At 46.3% G+C, this 23,403-nt stretch overlaps 1 protein-coding gene across 3 annotated transcripts in view; it reads left to right on the top strand.

Annotated features, from left to right (window-relative positions):
- Positions 1-1,096: 1,096 nt before the first annotated feature.
- ABLIM3 (actin binding LIM protein family member 3) overlaps positions 1,097-23,403 on the top strand; it is a 148,599-nt gene continuing 126,292 nt past the window's right edge. For 2 of the 3 annotated variants that reach the window (XM_081233976.1, XM_081233977.1), the window contains exons 1-2: positions 1,099-1,265; positions 1,652-1,747. In XM_081233976.1, coding sequence (XP_081090102.1) covers positions 1,735-1,747 — 13 coding nt within the window. In that variant the 5' untranslated portion in view covers positions 1,099-1,265; positions 1,652-1,734. Of the gene's footprint in view, positions 1,266-1,651; positions 1,748-23,403 lie in introns of all 3 variants that reach the window. The other variant, XM_081233978.1, reaches the window with a different exon arrangement.

The raw sequence follows: 23,403 nt of genomic DNA on the forward strand, positions 1-23,403 counted from the left end.
GCTCTAGTCCAGTTCTGCCACCACATGTTGTGTGTCTGAGGGCAGGTGGCTCAGCCTCTCTGACCCACTGTTTCCTTGTCTACAAATGGGGGGTGTGAGTGTTCACAGCTTTTTTATTCTACCTGTGCTCTAACCAGAGACATGGTATAGACAGGGATTATGTGTCTTTTCAGTCTTGTTCTTCTACACTCCAAAATCATGGTTCTGTGACCATGAACTAGGTTCAGAAGGTGACAGGGCAAGTAGTCAGGGGAATGTAAAAAATCTCACCTCACTGAATTCACCATGACCAAGAGAATCAGAATTTAGGTCTCTTTAATACACACCTACAAAAACTGATTCCAGGAAAAAGAAAACTTTTGGCCATACAAAACTGGGTGAACCAGTGAGGTTGAGTCATGAGGGTACACACCTGCTGTTTGCCTCAGACAGGGAGGTGTCTCAAGGCAGGGGTTCCTGGAGCTTCTACCCTTGAGGGCTGCACGATATTAGATCCAGGAGAGACCTGGGGCATTCTGTCAACAAATATTTATTGATACCCACTATGTGCCAGGTGCTCTTCTAGGTATTGAGGGCCTCGCAGTGATCCCAACTGACAAGACCCATACTTTGACGGAGCTAATATTCTTATGGCCAAGAGGGATGATTAAAAATACTGTAACAAATGAGTCAGTGATAAGGGGTATGAAGGGGGAGGTAGGGACAGAAGTTAGCAGACTGGAGGAACCCCTAATCTCTTATCCACGTGCCCAATCGCCACCTTCTACACTTGGGGACGAAGAGGCAGAGACAGCAGTCACCTGCTCAAGACCAGACTACACCCAGCTGGTGAGAAGCAGAGTTGGAAGTGAACACTGTCTTCCTGCAAAGCCAATCCTTTCTTCACAGCCCCTCCCGATGAAGGGTCTATTTTCCTATCATGGTCTAGCCCTTAGACCCCAGAATCAAGGGAGGGAAACAGCGCTCAAGCACCCCCTTGTTGGCCGCAGGACACAGGGTCCCATCCGACCCCCTTCACAGCCCAGGACCCAGGGAGAAGCCCGGGCGGGGCGGGGCCTGGACACGCGCCGACGCGTCCAGCAGGTGGCAGCAGCGAGCGGCCGCGCCCCCTGCGCAGCCACCCCGAGAGCCCGCATCATGGATGTCGAGCTCTCCTATTTCGCCTTGCTCGCCTTGGAATTCGAGACCCCAGACGAGGACCAGGATTCATGAACCGGTCGCAGGGGCCCGGGCAGGGGCCTCTGGCTCCCGACGCTGGCCGAGAGGTGGGTCCTGGGGCGGGTTGCTGCTCGCGGCGCCCGGGTGGGGACGCCCTGCCCAGCGGAGCCCGGCGCCCCGCGCGCTTCCCCCGCCCTGCCTCCCTGTGGTCCACACCCCCTTTGGGCTCCCGAGCCGCTGGGCTGCAATAGTCGGGGTGCGCGCGAGCAGGCGCTGCCAGCCCTGCTTCTGCCCGGCAGTCGGGTCCCAGGAGCGCGCGGACCCGGCGCCCGCGTCCTCTCTGCCTCCTCCTCCTTCCCGCTCTCACCTGCGCCTATTAGCCCCCTCGCCTTCAAGGCCAGGGGCTACAGCCCAGACTGAGAGGGGGACAGCAGAAAGAGAGAGAGCACCTGAGGATACAGAGCTGACACTGGACTGCCCTTCTCACCCCCAGGTGATGAGTGAGGTCGGAAGATCGCAAGATTTAAAAAGCATCTGGAGTCTCCGTATTGAAAGACCCAGTGCAAAGGCATCACCATGAATACGAGCAGTAAGTGGGTCCTCCTCTTCTTTGCCATGGGAACAGGGTGGGGGCGGGAGGTGCAGGAGCCGGCGCTGGGGCTGCCTGGAAGGAGGAAGGAAGCCTGGCACGGGGGGACACATGGCCCCCAGACTCCTCCTTGGTCCTTTCTGTGCTCCCTCCTGGGCACAGGGATATGGCTCCGGCTTTTCATGATGATGTGCTCATGTTTTACTGGCAGCGCCACTTGTCTCTGTGGGGAAGCCTGCTTGGCTCCTTCTAGCAATGCCTGGGAAGGCCTCGGAAGCAGTAGTGTGGCCATTGTCTGACTGGGGGGGCTCTGAGGAGACCTCTGGGCTCACAGCTGGAAAGCCAAGGAAGGCCCTGCTTGTCCTGGAGCCGGGAGGAGCAGGGAGGCTGGCTTCGGGCTGGTGGGTGGGTGGGTGGATGTGGGCAGGCAGCGAGCAGTTTGATAAACAAATCATCAGGAAGCCACCTTTGGGTCTGGAGATTGTGAAATATCCTGCTCTTGTGTACAGGCAGCCCCAGGGGCACAGGACTGATTTTTTCACACACCTGCAGGCTCTTTAGCCATCATGAGAATGAGAGAAAAGAGACAAGCCCTTTGGCCAAGGTCTCTAACATCCCAGAAGCAGCAACTGCTTTGCAGAGCCAGCACCAGACATTTTGCTGCTGGGCTGAGCCTCAGCTGCTGAGAAATGCAGTAAGAAATACGAGGCCCAATCCCTTTCTCCTCAATATAGTCCCTTTGACCATGGGCACCTGCTGGGGCGGGTGGCATGGGTGCCACCTGGAAGGAGGTTGGGGTTCAAGTCCCCCCTCCTGCCTCCCGGCCAGCTTTGCTTGTCTGGCTTATTTCGCAGCAGTTGGGGTTGTTAAACCAGAGAACCCCTAAGAACATTCACTTCCCTGGGTCTATGAGTTTGCCACCTCCTCTCTGGATTCCCAATTGCTCATCTGTGAAATGAGAAGGGTTGAATTAGAGGTCCTTCTAATCTAAGAATCTGCAAGTTTCTTCTAAAAAAGCTAGAGCTGAGAAGCAAGGCCGTACAAATCAGTACCTTCTGAGGCTGTGCCCAGACCAAACCCAGTTTCCTCACCCTCCCTCCATTTCAAGGCTTATGGCATGGAAGGGGGGGAAAACAAAGCGAAAGCCAGGGAGATGGAAATGAAATATATTTATTTACTATGTGTTTGTATGACTCATCTCTCTGCTGTCTTCCTTTGTGTATTACATAGCTATGCTAAGCAAGCGAGTGTAGCCGGACTCCCTCTGCCTCTTACAGCCCAAGAATTTTGCCTCTTGATTTTGACAATTTGGAACAGGGCCGCAGCTTCACACCAGGCTCAGGAAAAGAGCAAAATTAGGTAGAACTGATCACCTAGTGGGCCACATATTTGCATCTGTGTGCTCTCAGACAAGTAAGGATGTGAACTGCCTGTCCGCTTCTCACTGTCTCTAGGGGAAAAATGTTTTTATGGGAGTCCTTTCTCACTAAACGACAGAAGAGAAAGATGGCTCATTTATTTTTCAAGGAACTAAGAAATAAGGTAACAAGCAACAGACCCTGCCCTTTTCTCTCTTTGGAATCATAAGGAACTCTCGTCCCATTAGCAACACGGAGTATTCCTGAAAGAAGGAAACAGATTTTACTTGTTTTTAATTTTCAAATAACAACCAATAGAATTGAATACTGCAGAAGAGGACTAACAAAAATGCCATTCCAGCCTCATATACTTTTTCTAAGTGGGGAGAGTGTGTTTATTTTATGGGAGTAGTGGAAAATAAACAGTGACCTGGACACTCTTGGGGGCCCCTGAGGTTCCCTAAGAGGAAGTGCTTCTCTAAAGGGCTGCCTGGGGGCACACTGGAGAAACTCCCGCTCAGGCTTAGAGCTGGGCTTCATCATCATTGAGGTTCCTTCCCACCCTGGGAGTCTGCAAAAGGAGAGGGTAGAAAACAGACATTGCAGGAGTGAAGGAGTGACAGGGTCATAAGGTCACAGGGACAGAACTTTGACATGAGGTCCTTGGGGTGACCTGATGTAAGCAAAAATGCTCTCCCCTTTAGGATGTGAAATTCTCAACTCAATCCTCATGCCTGAAATTGAACCTAAGAGAAACTGTTACTCAGCTTTTCTTTCACTTCCACTTATTGAGTCCTCACTCTTTACCAGCCACTGGGCTATGCATTTCACCTGCACCATCCTCCCAGCCTCTCACATCCAACCAGTGAGATGGGCATTATTGCTCCAGTTTTACAGGTGAAACCTTTTAGCTAATGTTCAATAACTTCTTCAAGTCATGCAGCTAATTGTTGGATTTTGAAACGTACTTAGATGCATAACATTTTCGACAGTGTGTGCCGTGCCTAACCAACAGTTCAGATGTCACCATTGAGGTGGGGGCAAAGCATGCGCTTATTATTACATTGCTAATCACTTCATCTGGAGAAGAGGCGCCTCGGCTACAGTCTTACAGCTCATAAGAGCTGATGTAGCTCGGGCCCTGCAATCAGGTGGGCCCTGCAATCAGGTGGGCCCAGGTTCTAGTTCCCTTATTTTCACTTATTAACTGTGTGTTCCTCAGCATGGTTGTCTCATCTGCAAAATGGGAATGATGGGACCTACCTCAGAGTGGAATGGAGATAATTGTTCATGTGTCATGTGAAGTTCAGAGAGTGGTAACCGGGACATAGCTGGCATCATGTCAGCGATGGTGGCCAGGCTGTCATTGTCACTGCAGTAGTCATTGTGGTTCTTGTCATTGTTGACTTCATGAAATTAGCGAGCAGGTCACTCAACCTCTCGGATGTCACATCTGTGTCATAAATTGAAAGGAATGTGGAAGTGTGATCTTGAGGATTAAACAGGATTATGAGAGATTGCTTTGTAAGTATATGTAATTTTTTTAAAATTATTTTTTATTATTATTTTTGGCTGCGCTGGGTCTTTGCTGCCGTGCGCGGGCTCTCTCTAGTTGCGGCGAGCGGGGGCCACTCCTCGTTGTGGTGCACGGGCTTCTCGTTGCAGTGGCTTCTCTTGTTGCAGACCATGGGCTCTAGGTGCGTGGGCTTTCAGTAGTTGTGGCTCGCGGGCTCTAGAGCACAGGCTCAGTAGTTGTGGCACACGGGCTTAGTTGCTCCGTGGCATGTGGGATCTTCCTGGACCAGGGCTCGAACCTGTGTCCCTTGCATTGGCAGGCGGATTCTTAACCGCTGCGCCACCAGGGAAGCCCCCGTAAATTTTTTTTTATTCATAAGAAACACGTCTCAGATGGCAAAAACAGGGGAGTGCCCAGTCAGTGACTCCTCAGAGTACATTTTAGTTTCATCAGAATTCTTTCTTCTGAATTCTAGCTGAGCTTTAGCACACCACAAAGCAGGGCTGTGAGAGAAATGGGTAATTTTGGAGATGTAGAGTGGGATGGTGGTCTAGACCTGGCAGAATGCAACAGGTGGGCTCCAGCCCTCTGAGCCAGTAAGGAAAAGGGGAGGAGGGCTCCTTGCAGAGAGAACAAGACACCAAAGGCATGAGCAGGACACCCAGGGCTAGTCCTGAGATGGTACCTCCCCTGGGCCAAGGGCTTCAGGGAAAACAGAGTCATCATTTGTACCTTGGCCTCTGTGGGGTGGGTCTACTGTCCAACCTTTCCTTCCCCCTGCACACCCACCCTAATTCCAGGGATCTGTTATTTGACTCCCAACCTGCTGAGGCAGCCTCCTAACTGGTCTCCCTTCACCTACTCCAGCCCCCTTCAGTCTCCTCATCCACCCTCCGCATCACACTTCGCTTAAAATGCAGATCCCATTGCTTTTAAGATACGAGAGGAAACCCCTCAGCAAGGCCTGGAGGGTCCCCTGTGGCCCAGCCTGCTCACAGTCCAACCTCATCCACATGTGCCTCTACATTCTCCATGTTCCTGTCATGTTTGCCTCCTTCCATTCTCTCCTGGAAAGTTCCCTGCCACCAGCACCAGCCCCTCTGCCCACTACCCCTGTTCACCCAGGATGGCCCCTCCTTACCTTCCCAGCCCCAGTCCAGCTAAAAGTCCCTGATGATGTTCTCCTCTGTGCACCTTGGCCCTGTTCCTTCAGAGCTTTGTCTGTGTCATCACACACTCACCCCTGGGTCTCATTTTCCTGAACCTACAGAGCGAGAAAAGAGCTGACCCCAGACCCCTTGTTCTCACATAATCCCCAGAGCCGTGAGGGCCTCACCACCTAATGTGCATTTTCTTAGGCAACAGTAAGTCTTTGGTTATTCCCTGTCAGTGTCTCCCATTCCCTGTTGGCCCCAGGAGTTCCCAAGACCTGGGAATCAAAGCCAGGGGAGACTGAGTTGACCCCAGAGCGTCAGAGGCCCTGAGCACCAGAGTCAATTCTGTGTGTCGTAAAATGCTGTGCTTTGCTTGGGTTGGAACTCCCAGAGCTCCTGAAGGCTGTGGCTTTCCTAGGCACAGAGCCAGCGCTGGCTCATCCTTGAGGTTGGAGAGCATCCTGCATACCATGTACAGTGGTACCAAGAGCCATTCTCCCTCATTTCATTGGCTTCTTCTGATGGCCCCTTCCTTGGTTGTTATCATGGATTGGCATGCCAACAAGTTACTTTTTTGGAGTAGACTTTGTTTTGTTGAAGAGAGCATTAAGGGGTCATATAACCCTCACAAAGATGTCATGGGATAGCAGACAGCACACTGGGGCAGTAAAAGCCCAAGCTTTGGGGTATGGATTCCTGAGTTCAAATTTAAGATCTGTCATGTAGTCTCTCTATAATCTTGGACAGGATAGATCATGTCTCAACCTGAATTCTTATCATTATAAAATGTTGACAGTAGTGCCAGTCGGGTTGTTGTGAGGATTAAGTGAAATAACATGAGAAACTCAGTGGTGGTGGGTCTCAGGGAATGAAGTTGAATCTTTTTTTTTTTTTTAAAGAAGATGTTGGGGGTAGGAGTTTATTTATTTATTTATTTATTTATTTATGCTGTGTTGGGTCTTCGTTTCTGTGCGAGGGCTTTCTCTAGTTGTGGCAAGTGGGGGCCACTCTTCATCGCGGTGCGCGGGCCTCTCACTATCGCAGCCTCTGTTGTTGCGGAGCACAGGCTCCAGACGCGCAGGCTCAGTAGTTTTGGCTCACGGGCCTAGTTGCTCCGCGGCATGTGGGATCCTCCCAGCCCAGGGCTCGAACCCGTGTCCCCTGCATTAGCAGGCAGATTCTCAACCACTGCGCCACCAGGGAAGCCCTGAAGTTGAATCTTAAGTTGAGTTGGCCATTGAGTAGAACAAAGTTCTGAAATGATGGTATCATAAGAGCCAAACCCTCTAGTTGAAAATTAGCCTGTTTTGCTGGTATTGTGGCCAGCGCTGGGTTCTGTACATAAGAGAGCCATGGCTTTCAGGAAGCCTTCAAGAAGATGATTAACCTGGTATTGTATATGGCATGAGTCTAAAAGGGCAAGGCAGGAAGTTAGATCCTAGATGAGAGACAATTAGCCTAGTTCAGAAAAGGTCTGATGGCCAGGATTTGGGTGGCTGTAAGAATAGAAATAAGGGGAAAGATGCTTTAGAAGATAAAGTCTGCATGGCCTTGTACCTGATCGAGTTATAGGGTGCAAGAGAAGAGGAGTCTGTCTTAGGGTCCTGGCAGGGAACAGATGTGCAATTTGAGGGGAGTTCAACAGGAGGAGTCTCTGCAAGTGTGTGAGAAGGGTGCAGAGAAACAGACAAGGAGAAACCAGGATGGCCCAAGACTGGGAGGCTAGTAACAGCGACCCATTACCACTCTTACCATACCTGCCCCCAGACCTAAAAAGGAAAAAAAAAAAGGAAGCCAGAGACCCAGTAAGCTGTAGGGGAGGGACTGCCTGGTAGGAGCTGTGGCCTCTGGCTCCCGGAAGGCAGCCAGCTCATGGCAACACCCCAAGGAAGGAACCAGGGGAATAAATATCCTGACCTCTCTCTCCTTCCTCCCTTGGATTTCCTATGGTACCCGATCCAACCAGGAGTCAGAGGGCAAGGAGGGCTCTGGCTTGATGGGCCCAGCATGGTCAGCCTCCCAGGGTAGAGAGGGAGCAGAGTGGGTCTGGGGAGGCAAGGGATTTCAGCATTGAAGACACCAGCACAGGGAGCACAATGACCTTCCTCTGCTAATGTCATTGCCCAGGTCAGGAACTCTAAGAATTCCTAGAGGAAAGGATCCATTGTAAACACAAACACAGGAGGATACTCTCTAAAGAAATTCTAAATTTGCAAAATGGATGAAATAGAGAGCTGATTGTATACTTCATAAGAATAGAGATTGTTTTTTAAACAGTGCTTCCCAAATGAATGGAGCACTTGTTGACAAATGACCACTTAAGGCTAAGGGATGGTTTTAGAGGAATAATATAAGGAACAATGTTAAAACGGTCCAAAATGAGTATAACACATCTCTGCAAATCACAATGTGATTTCAAGTGTACTTGCATTGCATAAAGGAAGTGTTACCAGTTCTGAACGCCAACACTCCTATCTGGCAAAAGCTTTATCTGGCGGAGATAACATCTGGTGTCGTGAATGTCAACAACTGGCTAATACCTGGCATTAGCCAGATACCATTGTAAAGAACAGAAAACAACCAGAAGTGTGTGAGTACCTCTTACTTGTTGGGTGTTTCGCCAGTTAAATTGTTTTTAAAGGGTGCAGCTGGGTTCACCTTCCAGCCCTGCCCTTTCCTTGCTGTGTGTGCTTGGGCAAGTCACTTACCTTCTCTGTACCTCTGATCCTCATCTCGAATGATAATCACAGCGGGTGTAGTAATAGTGCTTCTCTCACAAAGTTCTTGTAAAGAATAAATAAGTTGAGTTGTGAATTGCTTAAAATGGTGCCTGGCATATAGCAAATGTTTATAAAATGAATAAAAACCGTGTATATTAGTTTGCTAGAGCCGCCGTAACACAAAAGTACTACAAACTGGGTGGCTTAAATGACAGAAATGTATTGTCTCACAGTTCTGGAGCTGAAAGTCCAAAATCAAAGTGCCAGCAGGGTTGGTTCCTTCTGAGGGCCATGAGGAAAGGATCTGCTCCAGGCCCCTCTCCTTGGTTGTGGGTGGCCATCTTCCGTCTGTTGTCTCTTCACACTCGTTTTCTGTCTGTGCATATCTCTGTGTCCAGATTTCCCCTTTCGATAAGGACACCAGTCTTACTGGATGAGGGCCCACCCTAATGACATCATTTTAACTTGATTACCTCTGTAAAGACCACATATCCAAATAAGGTCACATTCTGGAGTACTAGGGCTTAGGACATCTCTATACAAATTTGAGGGGACACAATTAAATCCCTAACATAGTGTTTGTTAAGTAAATGACTCCTCAAGGAAAATATTTCCCTGTGGATCAGTTTTCCTGAATACCGGCCACTCCCCAGGGCTACTGTAGGATGCTGATAGTTGGTTATCTACCTAGTCTTGATGTTTAAACCCTCATTTTACCAGCTCTGACCAGCAGAGATGGAGCCTGCCCCTGAGAACTTGAAGGGGAGTGTTCACACATAGGAGGTGCCCAGAAAAGAGGACCGTGCTGACTCAGTATTCCACAGTCAGTCTGTCTGCAGAAAACACACTCCCCACCTTACCCCTATTCTGGTCCTTATGCACAACTGTAGCATTTCAACAGTGAAATGGAATTTACAGTCGTGGTAGTGTTTTTCAATCTACCTACTTCCTGGGAACGTCCAACATGGATAATAAGAATTGGATTGTTCATTTGTTCACTCAACAGATATTTACTGACCACCAGCTCTGTGCCAAGCATGTTGCTGGAGACACAGCAGTAAATATATCAGGCATGGTCTTTGCTTTCGTGGATCATACAGGTCCGGCACAATGGGCCAGCTGGTGGCCAGCATGATGAGACGTGTTTTATTTGCCCTACACCAGCTTTTCAGTGAGTTTGAATTATTTGCAAACACTCAGAAGTCAAAATTGGGATTTCTAGCTTCTCTTTAAAAACAGTTGAAAGACCTTGCATCCCTGCCTCTACGTTCCTACATGACAGACAACAGTAAGTAGAATTGCCTGCCTTCAGGGGGGCATGTACTGGTCTCTAGAGAGCCACAGTTGCCACCACTTCTTATTACATTGCACAAGGACAGCTTAATATTTTTCTGTTACCTTGCCACTCTAGGCATTTGAATTTATTTTGAATTGAAATATAATTGATTTACAATATTGTGTTAATTTCAGGTATACAGCAAAGTGATTCGTGTATATTTTTTTTCTATTTTTTTTCCATTATAAGTTATTATAAGATATTGAGTATGGTTCCCTGTGCTATATAGTAAATCCTTATTGTTTATCTATTTTATATATGGGCATTTGAATTTTTTAACCCTAATCTAGTAGATGATCCATATAACATCAAACACAGATCTGAGGAAACCGCAGCATATCTGTTCATCATAGGAGACAGTCCTGTCTGGAGTTAGCAATTGATTAACAATGCCATGCCGTAAAGTACTCTTGAAGTGAGCAAAATCCTGCTTCGTGTCCTTATTTCCCCAGCTGACCCATTCCCAGAGGGTGAGATCATATCCTGTTGGATATAGTTGGGCAAACAATGTCCTACCCCCATCTCCTAGAGGTCAGTTTCACTTCCAAGGGAATCTGTTAGTAGGGGGTGGGACATAGACCAAAGGAAAGCAGTTCTGGATAACTGGTCCCAGCTCTGGGTACCTTTTCCAGAGCTGGTACCCTGGGAGGCTGGAGTGTTCCAGAGATTGTTGTGACATATGGGACATGCCTGCTCCAGTGGAGGACATCTAGTCAACAGCATGAGCTCTATATCAGTAAGGTCAATTTATACACCCACCCAGCTAAGGGATAATTACTGAAAGGTCACACATTGACCCTAAATGGCTACCCAAGACCTCTCCTCTGTTATGATGGGGATCTCCTGCGTGAGAAAGAAAGGTGAGAAATTGGATAATGCTAACATAATTTCTTCACTTGAGAGAAGATTTTTCTTCATTTCTTTGGAAGAAATCAGCATAGCAAATCATTCATAGAAGGCAAAGCACAGTGCCTCATACATTGTCAGTGCTCAAAAGATACTTGATGAATCCATTCATTAAAAAAACCCACTCTTTTTCTTTATGAAGATCTCTCTTAGTTTCATTTTTATGACCATTTGCTAAGTTGCCCACCTGGATATTCCAAGACACTTCAAACTAAAATTTAATAAACTTATTCTTTTTAAAAGAAAAAAAAACCTTCTTCTACTCTGTGGTCCCAGTTGATTGCTAGAAACTCCATCTACCCAGGAACATAAGTTAGTAGTCAGAAGGTAGCCCTCATCTGCATTTCCCTTTCCTTCACTCTCCTGTGTTTAGTCTGTGTCCACATCTGGTCATTCCTTCCTCCCAAACATGACCTGAACTCTTCCTTCCTCAACTGCCATCACTTCCCAGTGTCTACGGCACCAGCCATTGGAGTGAATGGTTGGGGGAGAGCTGAGTCGCTCTCAGGTTCAGTTGGAGGCATCAGAGCCATGTGGGCTGCCAAACAGTGTGATTCCATGCTGCAGGGGCAGGAGGCGGTCATAGCACTGCTCTGCAGAACCCTGATTAGGCTGTCTCTGAGCAGTGCGTTCAGGGCGGAGCATGCCTAGGAACTGTGGGAGGACTTGAAACACGCTGGGGAAAGAGCCCTGAAGGAGCAGTAGGGAGTTAGCCCCACACTCTGGTTTTGTGTCCCCAAGAGAGTATGGATGATCCTTTGACGATTTCACACAATGCTACTGGGTTGTGCCCTGCACCCCAGAAGTCGTAGCCTCTTTTCTGAGGGCACGGCCATCCAGACAGAAGGTCCAGACAGGCTCCACTTTGCTGTCCTATTGCCCCCTGTGCTGTGGTTACTGCTGTGTGCTCATGCCACAGGCCCACCCCCTCTTTTGGCAGAATTCCACTCTCTACCGCATGTATCATTTCAAACGCTTTTTCCTCGCATCTGCTTAATTTTGTGCAAAGCACAGGTCTTTCTCCATGGGCTGTTATCTCTTGTCCTCGCCAGCACCAGCAGGGCCAATGAAAGGATTGCTTTGCAATAGTCTAATGATACAGTTGATCTATTTTAAGCACCTGAAGCGCACTCTACCGAGTGCCAATCTTCCCACAGCAAGCTGCTCTCAGCGTGCAGGGGCAGGGCCAGCCCGAGGTCTGTTCCTGCTTTTTGAAATCTGGAGAAAGAGCCCAGGGATCCAGACCCTGCCCATCCAAGGATGATCTAAGGCAACTGTATAATTAGATATTTCCACAGTCAGCATGAGATGTTCTACAAGGAGAATTGCCTGTGATTATAGGGCGTAGGAACCTCAAGTGACCATAAATTCCTCTTTCAAAGGGCAGAGACAGAGCCTGGGTCCTTTACATGTAGGGAGAAGGGACCTGGGAGGCAGCATTTCAGAAACAAAGAGAAGCCCAAGCCCCATCAGAGATGCCTTAGCCTCACACCCATTTTTTTCTCCTCCTCCTAATCAAGAGACATTCTTTTCCAATTACAGCCTATTTGAGTGCAATTGTTTACAAATAGTATTTATTTAATCCTTACAACAATCCTGCATGGCCCTTCCCTGCTCTGTATCTAAGGATGTTCCCCCTCTGTGTTGCTGGCTTTCACCATCCTTCACAGAACTCACCACAGTCGGTAACTGTTTTAGCCATTAGCTTATTTTCTTCATTTCTGTCTCTTTCCCCTTTTGGACTATAAGCCACATGATGGCTCTGTGACAGGCCTGCTTTGTTCACTGCTGAGTCCTCCAAACTCATTACAGCACTTGGCACAAAGTGATGACTGCCAATGACAGTTCATGTTTGTTGAGCATTAACTGTGTGCCAGGCGCAGTGCTAAGCTCTTCATAGACATGAATGCACTTAACCTTCATGGAAGTTCTGTGAGGTAGATGCTAATAACATCCTCATTTTACAGAGGTGCAAACCGAGGCGCAAACCGAGGCTCAGAAAAGAGGTCGCTGGCCCTAAATCTCATATTTAATAAGTAACGAAGCCTTGAATGAATATGTGAATGGATGAATTTCACATGGAATATTTAATACTCCCATTTTGCATAAAAGGGGAATGAGGTTCAAAGTACAGTCTCCTGGCCTTGGTCACACGAGCTGGGAGGTGGTGGGGCAGGTGTTTGAAACCATGTCGAGCTGACTCCGAGGATCTTTTCCCTCCTTCCTGCTTCCTCCTTTTCACCGTCTTTCCCCATTTTACTGTGACGAGAGTCACGGGGGGAATGTATGGGTTAGGGTGGCTGGTCTTGTTTCCTGTTGGATGTCCCAGCACTGCTCCCCTGTTCACTAGGGCAATGACACAAATCCCTGCTCTGTGCATGGCGATGTGCCAGGCGCTGTGGGATCGGAGATGCATAGGACAGAGAGTGTGACCTCAGGCGGCCTCCTTCCAGCATCACCCAGGGGCAGACACGAGCATGTGTGGCTAAAATATGGCGAAACCCTCTTGGGTGCTGAGAGGGAAGGACAGAGTGAAGAGGGAGACAGGCCAAATTCCCCGGGAAGACCTGGGGAATACTTTGTGGTGAAGGTAGCACTCAGTCTAGACCTTGAGAGGTAGCTTGGAAGCGGACGAAGGGCATTCCTTATGGGCTCATCCATCCGTTCTCCCAGGCAAGCTTTCACAATCGCTTGTTATACAACTTGTGCATCCCCGGCCCCTGGCTTGTTGGGGGGAGGGCGAAATAAACAGATACAGAGAGTTTCGGGAAAGGTCAGGAAGTCCGGTTGTCTGTAATCTATGGCGTATGAGGAGGTGGCCAGTGAGGAAATAAGGCTGGGGAGCTGGGGAGGATCAGATCTCTGAGAGTTTTACACGCCAGGCCGGGGAGTATTTGTTACAGTCTGTGGCCAGTGAGGAGCCATGAGAGGTTTTGAGCTGAACAGTGACACCCGCACCGCCGCCCCCCCTCCCACCGCCACCGAGCTGTGCATTATTTAGGAAGATCTCCCTGGCAACACGCACCTGATGGATGGGAGAGCCCAGAGGCAGTAGAGGCAGGCTAAGCACCGTGGAGCAGGTGTGAGTGGATGAGAGGGGAAGGCGTGGGGGGCAGAGAGGATGAGCTGGCAGTGGTTCCCCCAGCCACACTCTGCATTGCTGTCAGCGTTACTGCTCTTGTACTCGCAAGTGGACCTGTTATCTGATTCTGATTGCTGGGACTGTGCGAACTGATACTTTGAAAACTGGGTTACTGACCAAATCGAGACGCCTTAGATAGTGTATTTGATAAGCATTTGAGCTGTGGAGTCAGACTGCCTGGGTTCAAATTCCAGCTCAGCCACCGACTAGCTGTGTAGCCTTCAGTGGCTTGCTTTACTCCCTACCCTCACACACAGCTTCAGCTTCCTCTCAAGAAGGGAGTAATAGGGGAGGGCTGAGCAAGGGAATGGGTGTTAGATGCTTAGCACACATGCAGTAATGATTAACAGCAGTAAAGTAGTGAAATACATTTGAATGTGTTGGGAAAAAACCCCTTTCTTCTTTCTTTTTTTTTTTTTTAAATGGTGGTATCTTTTTTTAATATATAAATCTATTTATTTATTTATTTATTTATTTATTTATGGTTGTGTTGGGTCTTCACTGCGGTGCACAGGCTTCTCATTGCGGTGCCTTCTCTTGTTGTGGAGCGCGGGCTCTAGGCGTGCGGGCTTCAGTAGTTGTGGCACGTCACCTCAGCAGTTGTAGTGCATGCGCTCTAGAGCGCAGGCTCAGCAGTTGTGGTGCACGGGCTTAGTTGCTCCTTGGCATGTGGGATCTTCCCAGACAGGGCTCGAACCCGTGTCCTCTGCATTGGCAGGTGGATTCTTAACCACTGCCCAACTAGGGAAGTCCCGGAAAACCCCTTTCAATATACAAATTAATCAATACATGGTATGGTTAGGACCAGTCACCTCTTGATCTTTCCATTGGAAAGGGGAGCAGAGGTATGTACTGATAACCCAGGACTTTTATTTAGCTAACATTTAAGGAGGGCTTTATTATATGTCAAACTATATTCTAAACTTTCCACGAATTGTCTCTTTTGATCCAGGCATGAGTCAGCAGTGAAATTAATGTTGTAGAGGACAGTCCTACTTGAATAGGGAGCATGTATTGGCAGACTTTTTCTGTAGAGGGCCAGGTTGTAAATATTTTGGGCTTTGTGGGCCATACGGTCTCTGAGGCATGAAAGCAGCCCATGACAATATGTGGTCAAATGGATGAGGTGACATCCGATCACAATTTATTTCCAAAAATAAAGGTGGAGGGGGATTTAACCTGTGGGCCAGTTTGCCGACCCTTATGCTAGATGACCTCTAAGACCTCTTCCAACATTAGAATTCCAATCTAAAATGATGATACAGCAATGCCTAATCTCTTACTTAGTTCATCTTTGTAACTATAAAGGAAGTTTACTTCAAATATGGTAAAGATTACACTGGAAAGATAGACCCAGAAAGGACTGTAGAAGGCCTTCTCCATTCCCTGTGTGCCTTCATTTTCTGCACAGCCCATAATTCACACTCTGGTATTACATGACTCATGTGACCACTAAATGCCAGTCTGCAGAGGCTGCCCTGAGGTCTGTTGAGTAGACAGCTCTTGATATTTAGGCCAGAGGCTCTCCACTTGGGAAAAGACATAAAAGGCAATATTCCATGCCAGTGCCTCAGTGTCCAAAGCAAAGTCTCCTCCTCCTTTGCTCCCCATTCACATTTCCTATTCTAAGCCCACGTTCCCTTTTAATGAAGTATTGATACAATAGCCAAATTGTCTGTCCAACATGTTTTATCATCTCTCCATCTGATTCCTTGCAAGAACTTCCCCCCAACTCCATGTAACAGTGCAAATGAGCTGTCAGTTATGGTGTTCTGCCCCTACGCCAGGGGGTGGCACATGACCTAGACTAGCAAGTCAGAGTATCCCATCTACCTGTGCCTCAAGGATTTGTTCATCAATGGACATTAGACCCAAGAGAGGCCAACCATAGTATCCCCTGGAATTGGATAGGGAGATACTGGGAGGAAGTATTCATTCCATTGACATTGCTGAGCTGAGGAGATGAGGCTCTGGAGGTTCTGGTGGCCATTCCTGTCCAACATTTGGGAAGAAGCTGTCTGAAAAATAGAAGACGTCATAGCTCTGACCATATAGTAAAGCCTCAGAGTCCAACCAGATCTGAAGGCAGAGGCTACCCACCCCACCCTACCCGTAGACCTCCTAGTTGCAAGAACCAACAGGTTCCCTGTTTTGCTTAACCTAGTTTCAGTGGGTTTCTGTAAATTACAATGGAAAGGATCCTAACTAAGGCACTTGCTGTTGTTGTTATTTTACCCTTTTTCCCATTGGCAATTACCTCGTATAATTACCCTCATTTATCAAAATCCTAGCCATTTTTAGGCCAGAAGCTTCCTCTCATCCACTCCTGAAGTGGTTTTATTCCCTCTTCTGAAGTCCATGGCCCTTGTTTTATTTATTTATTTTTTTAAAAATAGGATTCTTGTCTGTGTCTCTATTTTTTTTATTTTTATTTTTTGGCCATGCCATGTGGCATGTGGCATCTTAGTTCCCCGTCCAGGGATTGAACCCGCACCCTCTGCAGTGGAAGCATGGAGTCTTAACCACTGGACCTCCAGTCCTGTTTTAAAACATTCTTATGGTTATGGGTCATTTGCTGTAACTCAGCATGGTTTATTCACGTGCATTTCCTAGCACCCCTCTTAGATTATGAGCTCCTTGAGGACAGGAGCCATGTGTCCACAGGGAATAGTGCATTTGCTCCACAACTGCAAGCAATAGACCACTGGGGAATCAGAGCATTATTGCTGGAGCTTACAAATCCATGTGTGCACCAAGCCACAAATGCATAATATTCTGTCAAATGCACGCGTATAAGAAAAATCAATATGGCAAAATAACTATTACTTTAAAATAATGCTAATGTAGTGAGGCTAACTAATATATACATATATATATATATATATATATATTTTTTTTGGCTGCGTCGGGTCTTTTAGTCGCGGCATGCAGGATCTTCCTCGCAACGTGGGGGCTCTTCACTGTGGCACGCAGGCTTCTCTCTAGTTGTGGCGCATGGGTTTTCTCTCTCTAGTTTAGGTGCACGGGCTCAGTAGTTGCGGTGCGCGGACTTAGTTGCCCCACAGCATGTGGGATCTTAGTTCCCCGACCAGGGATCGAACCTGCTTCCCCTGCATTGCAGGACGGATTCTTTACCACTGGACCACCAGGGAAGTCCCTAACTAATATTTTTGACAATAAAAAGTTCTCAAATGATCTGAATGTGATTACATGGAGGAAACAAATGTAAAATTCTTGAACTTTACACTTAAGATTTATACACTTTATGCAAGTTATGCCGCAATAAAAAGTAAAAAATAAGGATGTCCCCGGCGGCCCAGTGGTTAAGACTTCACCTTCCAATGCAGGGGGTGTGGGTTCGATCCCTGGTCGGGGAGCTAAGATCCCACATGCCTCGCGGCCAAAAAACCAAAACATAAAACAGAAGGAATATTATAACAAATTCAGGAAAGACTTTTTTAAAAAAGTAAAATATAAAATAAAAATAAAGCCATCCTTATACTTGACAAGCCTGTCCATCACTAGTCAATACACAAAACTTAATTTGAGATAGATCATAGACCTTCATAAACTAAAAGTTAAAACGATACAGCTTCTAGAAGAGAATATAGGAGACTATCTTATGACTTTGAGGTAGGCGGTGACTTCTTAGAACACTAAGAGCAGCAAAAATGGCGAGAAATTGTAGCAGATACTTACAAATGGATGCTCAGCATCACTGGTCATCAGAGAAAAGCAAATTAAAGCCACCTCTTTCCACCCGCCAAAAGGGCTTAAATTCCTCATACATTATTGGTAGGAATGTAAAATGGTACAACTTCGGAAAACTGTTAGGCAGTTTCAAAAAAACTCAACACACACCTAATTAAGATCCAGCAACTCCATTCCAAGGTATTTATCCGTGAGAGATGAAAACATAAATCTGCAAAAAGATTTGTGCAGGAATGTTCCTGGAAGCTTAATTCATAATATCCCAAAGCTGGGAACAACCCAAATGTTCATTTATGGACAAATGGATAAGCATTCCACTCAGCAAAAAAAACACAAACCAACTATTGATACATGCCACAGCATGAATGAATCTCAAAAGCATGCTGAGTAAAAGAAGCCAGGCAAAAAAGAGCACATACTGTATGATTCCATTATCAGAAGTTCAAGAACAGGCAAAACTAATCTATATGGGTGGAAATCATAACAGAGCTTGCCTCTGGTTGGGGGATGGAATGATTGATTGCAAAAGGTTATAGCAGATTATCTCCATATTATGGAAATGTGCCCTGTCTTGGCTGAGATGTTGTTTACATGGGTTTATATATTTGTCAAAACTTTTTGTATTTAAGAGTTATATATTTAATTATTTGTAAATTATACCCAATTATATATATATGAAACCTTTTTAAAGATTCCTAGGCTTAGATACAGAAGAACTGACTCCTAATCTCAGCTCTCCTACTAGCTCTGTGACATCTGCTAATATCCTCATCAGTTCAGTGGGTCTATCCTATTATCTTTGCTTACCTCAAAGGACTATTTCAACTATTATCACACCTGGGAAAGTGCTTGGTGAACTTCCAGGCATTGTACATTTCAGGAGCTTCCTCTTCAACTGATTTTGTGCAGGTCTCTTCCGGGCCCTGATGTTCCAGCTACACTGGCCTCCTTGAACTCACCAGGTACTTTCCAGCCTTAGGACCCTTGTACATGCTATTTCTCCACCTGCATTGTTCTTGCCCCTGGTCTTCCATGGCTGGATTCCTTGCCTCCTTGCAGTCTCAGCTGAAATAGTTTACCTTCAGATTGTCTCTTCCCAAGCCTTATTCATTTCCTTCTTTCTTGTCACACTTTGGAATTATCTGTTTAGTTGCTTACTGTGTATCTTTCCTGTGGAATTGGAAAGCCCCAAAGGAGAAGAAACATGCTTGTTTTATTCACCAGCATGTCCCCAGTTGTTGGCACATAGAAATTACCCAGTAAATATTGCCCAATAAATAACTACACCAATGAAGATGGTATAAGCATTAGCAAATGAACTTTGTAATCTGTTAGTGCTGACTCAGGACTTTCTGCTTGGAGCAAGGTCTTCCCTGGGCCTTGGTGGGTGTCAGGGAAGTGACACCAGGATAATGCTAGTATCACTGTAGCATGCTCACTAAGGAAAAGCTTTTTGCGTCAGGGGACTCAAGGATATCTTAGGACATCTTGTCCTTAGGAAGGCTAGGACACTTTCTATTTATGGGTCTGCTTTGTGGTCCCTCTGCTGGGCTGTGACCTGGGGGTTCTGCATTTATCTCCAGGTTGAGAAGAATCTGAAGCACAAGCAGGCTAACTATCATGTAGCCATTGTCCTCCATCTCCAGGGCCCTACGCATCCCGTGCCCAGCACAGGGCCCAAGAGTAGGTGGAATGAATGCCTGTGTCCACATCCATCCTCCTCTTTGGCACTTTTCAGACCTCTGGCCCATCTTGTGGCCTTTTAGCCCTAATTGCTTTCCTCTCTCTCCTTCTAATAATCAAATCACCTTTTGGGGGTTTCTGGATGTGAAAGCCATTGCCCTCATTGAGGCTGTTCCTTTCCTGAGAGTCAGCCCCAAGTCCAGGGCACCTGGGCATCACCCTCAGCTGATCTGCCCATGAGAGCTCTCTGAAACCCTCTGTTTTACCACTGGAATGTTTGCTGACCTGGATTATTTTGGCTTCTGTGACATCATTCTGTGCTATGGAGAAATGCTTGTTAGCCAGTAGCAAAGTCCACTTGAGGGTATGAACTTAGAGAATGCTCTGGTGAAAATCTAAGGGGCTTTGAAATAGGAGAGAAGTCTAACCCTTCCTCCCACCCACTTCCTCCACAGCCAAAATTCTGCCTTGCTGTCCCCCTTGCAATCTGTATTCTTTTCCACAGATAATATCAATAAGCCTTTTATGTGAGTGGGATTTGGGGCTTCTCTGTTTCTCATCTGAAAATCTATCCTGTGCCAGTGAGTTTGGGCCTCTGGCCCACATGTTAATTATTGTACCAGGGTTCCTAGAGTTGACTGGGGACAGAATGCCTCTTTGGCTAGAAGAGAGGTATTTTGGTAGATTTTTTTTTTTTGAGGCATTAATCTAGGTTAGAAAGGCTGTGAGAGTAAAAATGCATGTATTCTCCGTTGATGTTTGTTCCTTCTTGTTTGAGCTCCACACTTAGCTGGGGTTTGGGAATCAAATGTTGGTGAATCTTTGGGGATTTCTTGAACTTACATTGGCAATAGTCATGTTTTGCTGCCATTAGTGTCAAGAAATTTAAAAAAACAGTATTTGGGGATGCAGAGTGGTGAAAAGGGAGTCCAGTGGTGTGTGTCTGTGCATGCGTGTGCGCAAGTGTAGAAAAGAAAACTCACTGAACTAGCTGTCCAAAGGCCTGGGTTGGAGTCTGGGACAGTCTCAATTCCCTGAGCCTCAGTTTGCTCATCTATAAAATAGGTGGAGTGATTTTGCCTCACCTGACTCATGTTTTGTGATAATCAAATAAGGCAGTGAATGAGAAAACCTTTGAATTATCTTCTGTTTTGCTAGTTATTAAATAGATGCCTTCTCCCTTGGCTGTTCTTTGAAAGAGAAGCCAGCAAATATTTGAATTGTTTTTTCTTATAACTTTTGATTGTTGGCTATGTTTGTTTTAGTCATTAAAATTTAATACAGTTGTGCACAGAAATTGAGCAGAAGGCAAATCCAGCTTTATTTGGGTTATAGGTCAATGGGGCAAGGTAAAAAGTGTCCGTTCATTGTGAGTCTAATGTCCTTGCGTACAACTGTCCTCATTTCAAATATTCCATCCCGTCGTTAGGCCATGCATCCAACCATGCGTTTCCGTATCTCATTCAGAAAGTGTGGTCTCTATAATTAAATGATGATAAAAAGAGACACAGGACAGTGACCATAGGATAGAAGCTTTGCTCTTCTCTTTGTGTCTGGAAGGGCAGTGAGCAAGCCAGACCAGAAAGAAAGAACCCTTTCATCATGCCCATCAGAGCAGGTGACTCGTTTTGGCTGACAGGCCCAGAATGTCACCCTTCAGCTCCTTTTACAATTCCCAGATGAATGGTGCCCATCACAGGATTCGCCCATGCCTAGTTTGGGAAGGACACCCTCGTAAATCTCGGTATGCCTCACTGTTTACTACTCCCCTCACTCAACACTGAAAATCTTTTAACAGTTTTCAGCTGTTTTTTTAAATTGAATGATAGTTGATTTACAATATTGTGTTAATATCAGGTGTACACCAAAGGTATATATATATTTTTTCAGATTATTTTAAATTACAGGTTATTACAAGATATTGAATATAGTTCCCTGGGCTATACAGCAAATCCTTGTTGCTTCTGTATAGCCCAGGGAACAGTATTTTATGTACAGTATCTGTTTGTATCTGTTAATCCCATACTCCTAATTTATCCCTCCCACCCACCCCCCATCCCTCTTCCCTTTGGTAACCATAAATTTGTTTTCTATGTCTGTGAGTCTGTTTCTGTTTTGTATATAGTTTTTTAGATTCCACCTGTAAGCGATACCGTGTAATGTTTGTCTTTCTCTGTCTGACTTCACTTAGTATGATATTCTTTAGATTCGTCCATGTTGTTGCAAATGGCAATATTTCATTCCTTTTTTGTGGATGAGTAACGTTCCATTGTATATATATATACACACACCACATCTTCTTAAGCCAGTTTCTGTTGATGGGCACTTGGGTTGTTTCCATGTCTTGGATATTGTAAATAGTGCTTTTAGGCTGTTCTTTAGACAGTTTCTACCAGTGACCAGCCTGACAGAGGCAGTGGGGCAAGAGCAGTAAGAACTGAAAGCCGTCTGCCTCAAGATGCATCTTTCAGGACCTGTAACACATCTGCACGTGGAAGCACCTCTGTCATGTCTGTTTTGGAGTGGGAGTCTCCCAGTGTTGAGAGGGAGCAGGGTGTATTAGAAGGAAAAGAAAGAAAACCAGGTGACTGTCATCTATTGCCGGAGGGGAGGAGGGTCTGAAAAGAGATGGGGGAGGCTGGCAGGGACCAGGCCATGCAGGCCCTTGTCGACCATGGCAAGGAGTCTGGCTTTATCCCAAGGGCAAAGTGAAGCCATTAAATGGTGTTAAATGCCACTGAAGTGGTGAGCACTTCAGCACTTCAGGGGTAAGCATCATCGGATTTGCATTTTGAAAGTATCACTCTGGGGACTGTGTGGAGAAATGAGTGGGGAAAAGAGGCCAGTTAGGACCTGAGGGGATTCTCCAGGCTGGAGATAATAGGGCCAAAACTAGGAGTAGATGGACAGGGCACCTTCTACTCCTGGGGCGTTGCATGATCTTGATTCCCTGGCAGCTTTTATACCCTTTATGCTATTTAAAATAATGATTTGGAGTCTATATTAGTTTTCTCGAGCTGCCATAACAATCTATCACACATGAGTGGCTTAAGCAACAGAAATTTATTTAATGATAGTTCTGGAGACTAGAAGTCTGAGATCTAGGTGTCAGTAGGGTTGGTTTCTTCTGAGACATCTCACCTTGGCTTGTAGATGGCTGGCTTCTCCCTGTATCTTCACATGGTCTTCCCTCTGTGTGTGTCTGTATCATCTTCTCTTATTTTTTTTCTCTTTTAATGACAACTTTATTGAGATACAATTCACATAACGTAAAAGTCATCCTCTTAAAATACACAATTCAGTGGTTTTTAGTATATTCACAGAGTTGTGCAACCTCATCTTCCCGTCTTATGAGGACACTAGTCACATTGGATTAGAGCTCACCCTAATGACCTCATTTTAATTTAATAACCTCTTTAAAGACCCTGCCTCCAAATACAGTCTGATTCCCAACATACATTTTATTCTTGGTTTTCCTATAAAGGGTATTTTAGAGAACCTTTAGCATTTCTATTTTTTTCCATTTTTAAAAAAATATTTATTTATTTATTTGGCCATGTTGGGTCTTAGTTACAGCATGTGGGATCTTTGCTTTGGCATGCAGGCTTTCTAGTTGTGCTGCGCAGCCTAGTTGTGGAGTGTGGGCTCAGTAGTTGTGGCGCGGGCTTAGTTGCCCCTTGGCATGTGGGATCTTAGTTCCCCAACCAGGTATCGAACCCACATCCCCTGCAATGGGAGGCGGATTCTTAACCTCCGGACCACCAGGGAAGTCCCATTTAGAATTTCTATTATTTGTCATTGTCCACCCCCACTTCACCCCCCCTTAGACACACACACGCCTAGAACTGCAGTATGTATAGGAAAAGTTGCATAACCATTTAATGGATTTCATTTGGGTTTTGGTCTTACACCAGAATATTGAACTTGACAGTGTTGTGAATTCTATTACAGCGTGGTTTAGCCACAGAAATTTCCTTTACTGGTTACTGGTTATTTCTTGGGAACAAGTCTGCTGCATTTGTCTTCCTTGTGGGCTCCAGAAATTCCTGTTGTAGGAAACAGCTGTCAGGTTCACCCTAGCCAAAAACTTAACCCCTCAACTCATCCCATGGGTGTGTCTAAATGTTTGT

Source organism: Mesoplodon bidens (genome assembly GCF_964165515.1).
Source record: "Mesoplodon bidens genome assembly, chromosome: 4".
In the NCBI taxonomy this organism is placed as follows: Eukaryota; Metazoa; Chordata; class Mammalia; order Artiodactyla; family Ziphiidae; genus Mesoplodon; species Mesoplodon bidens.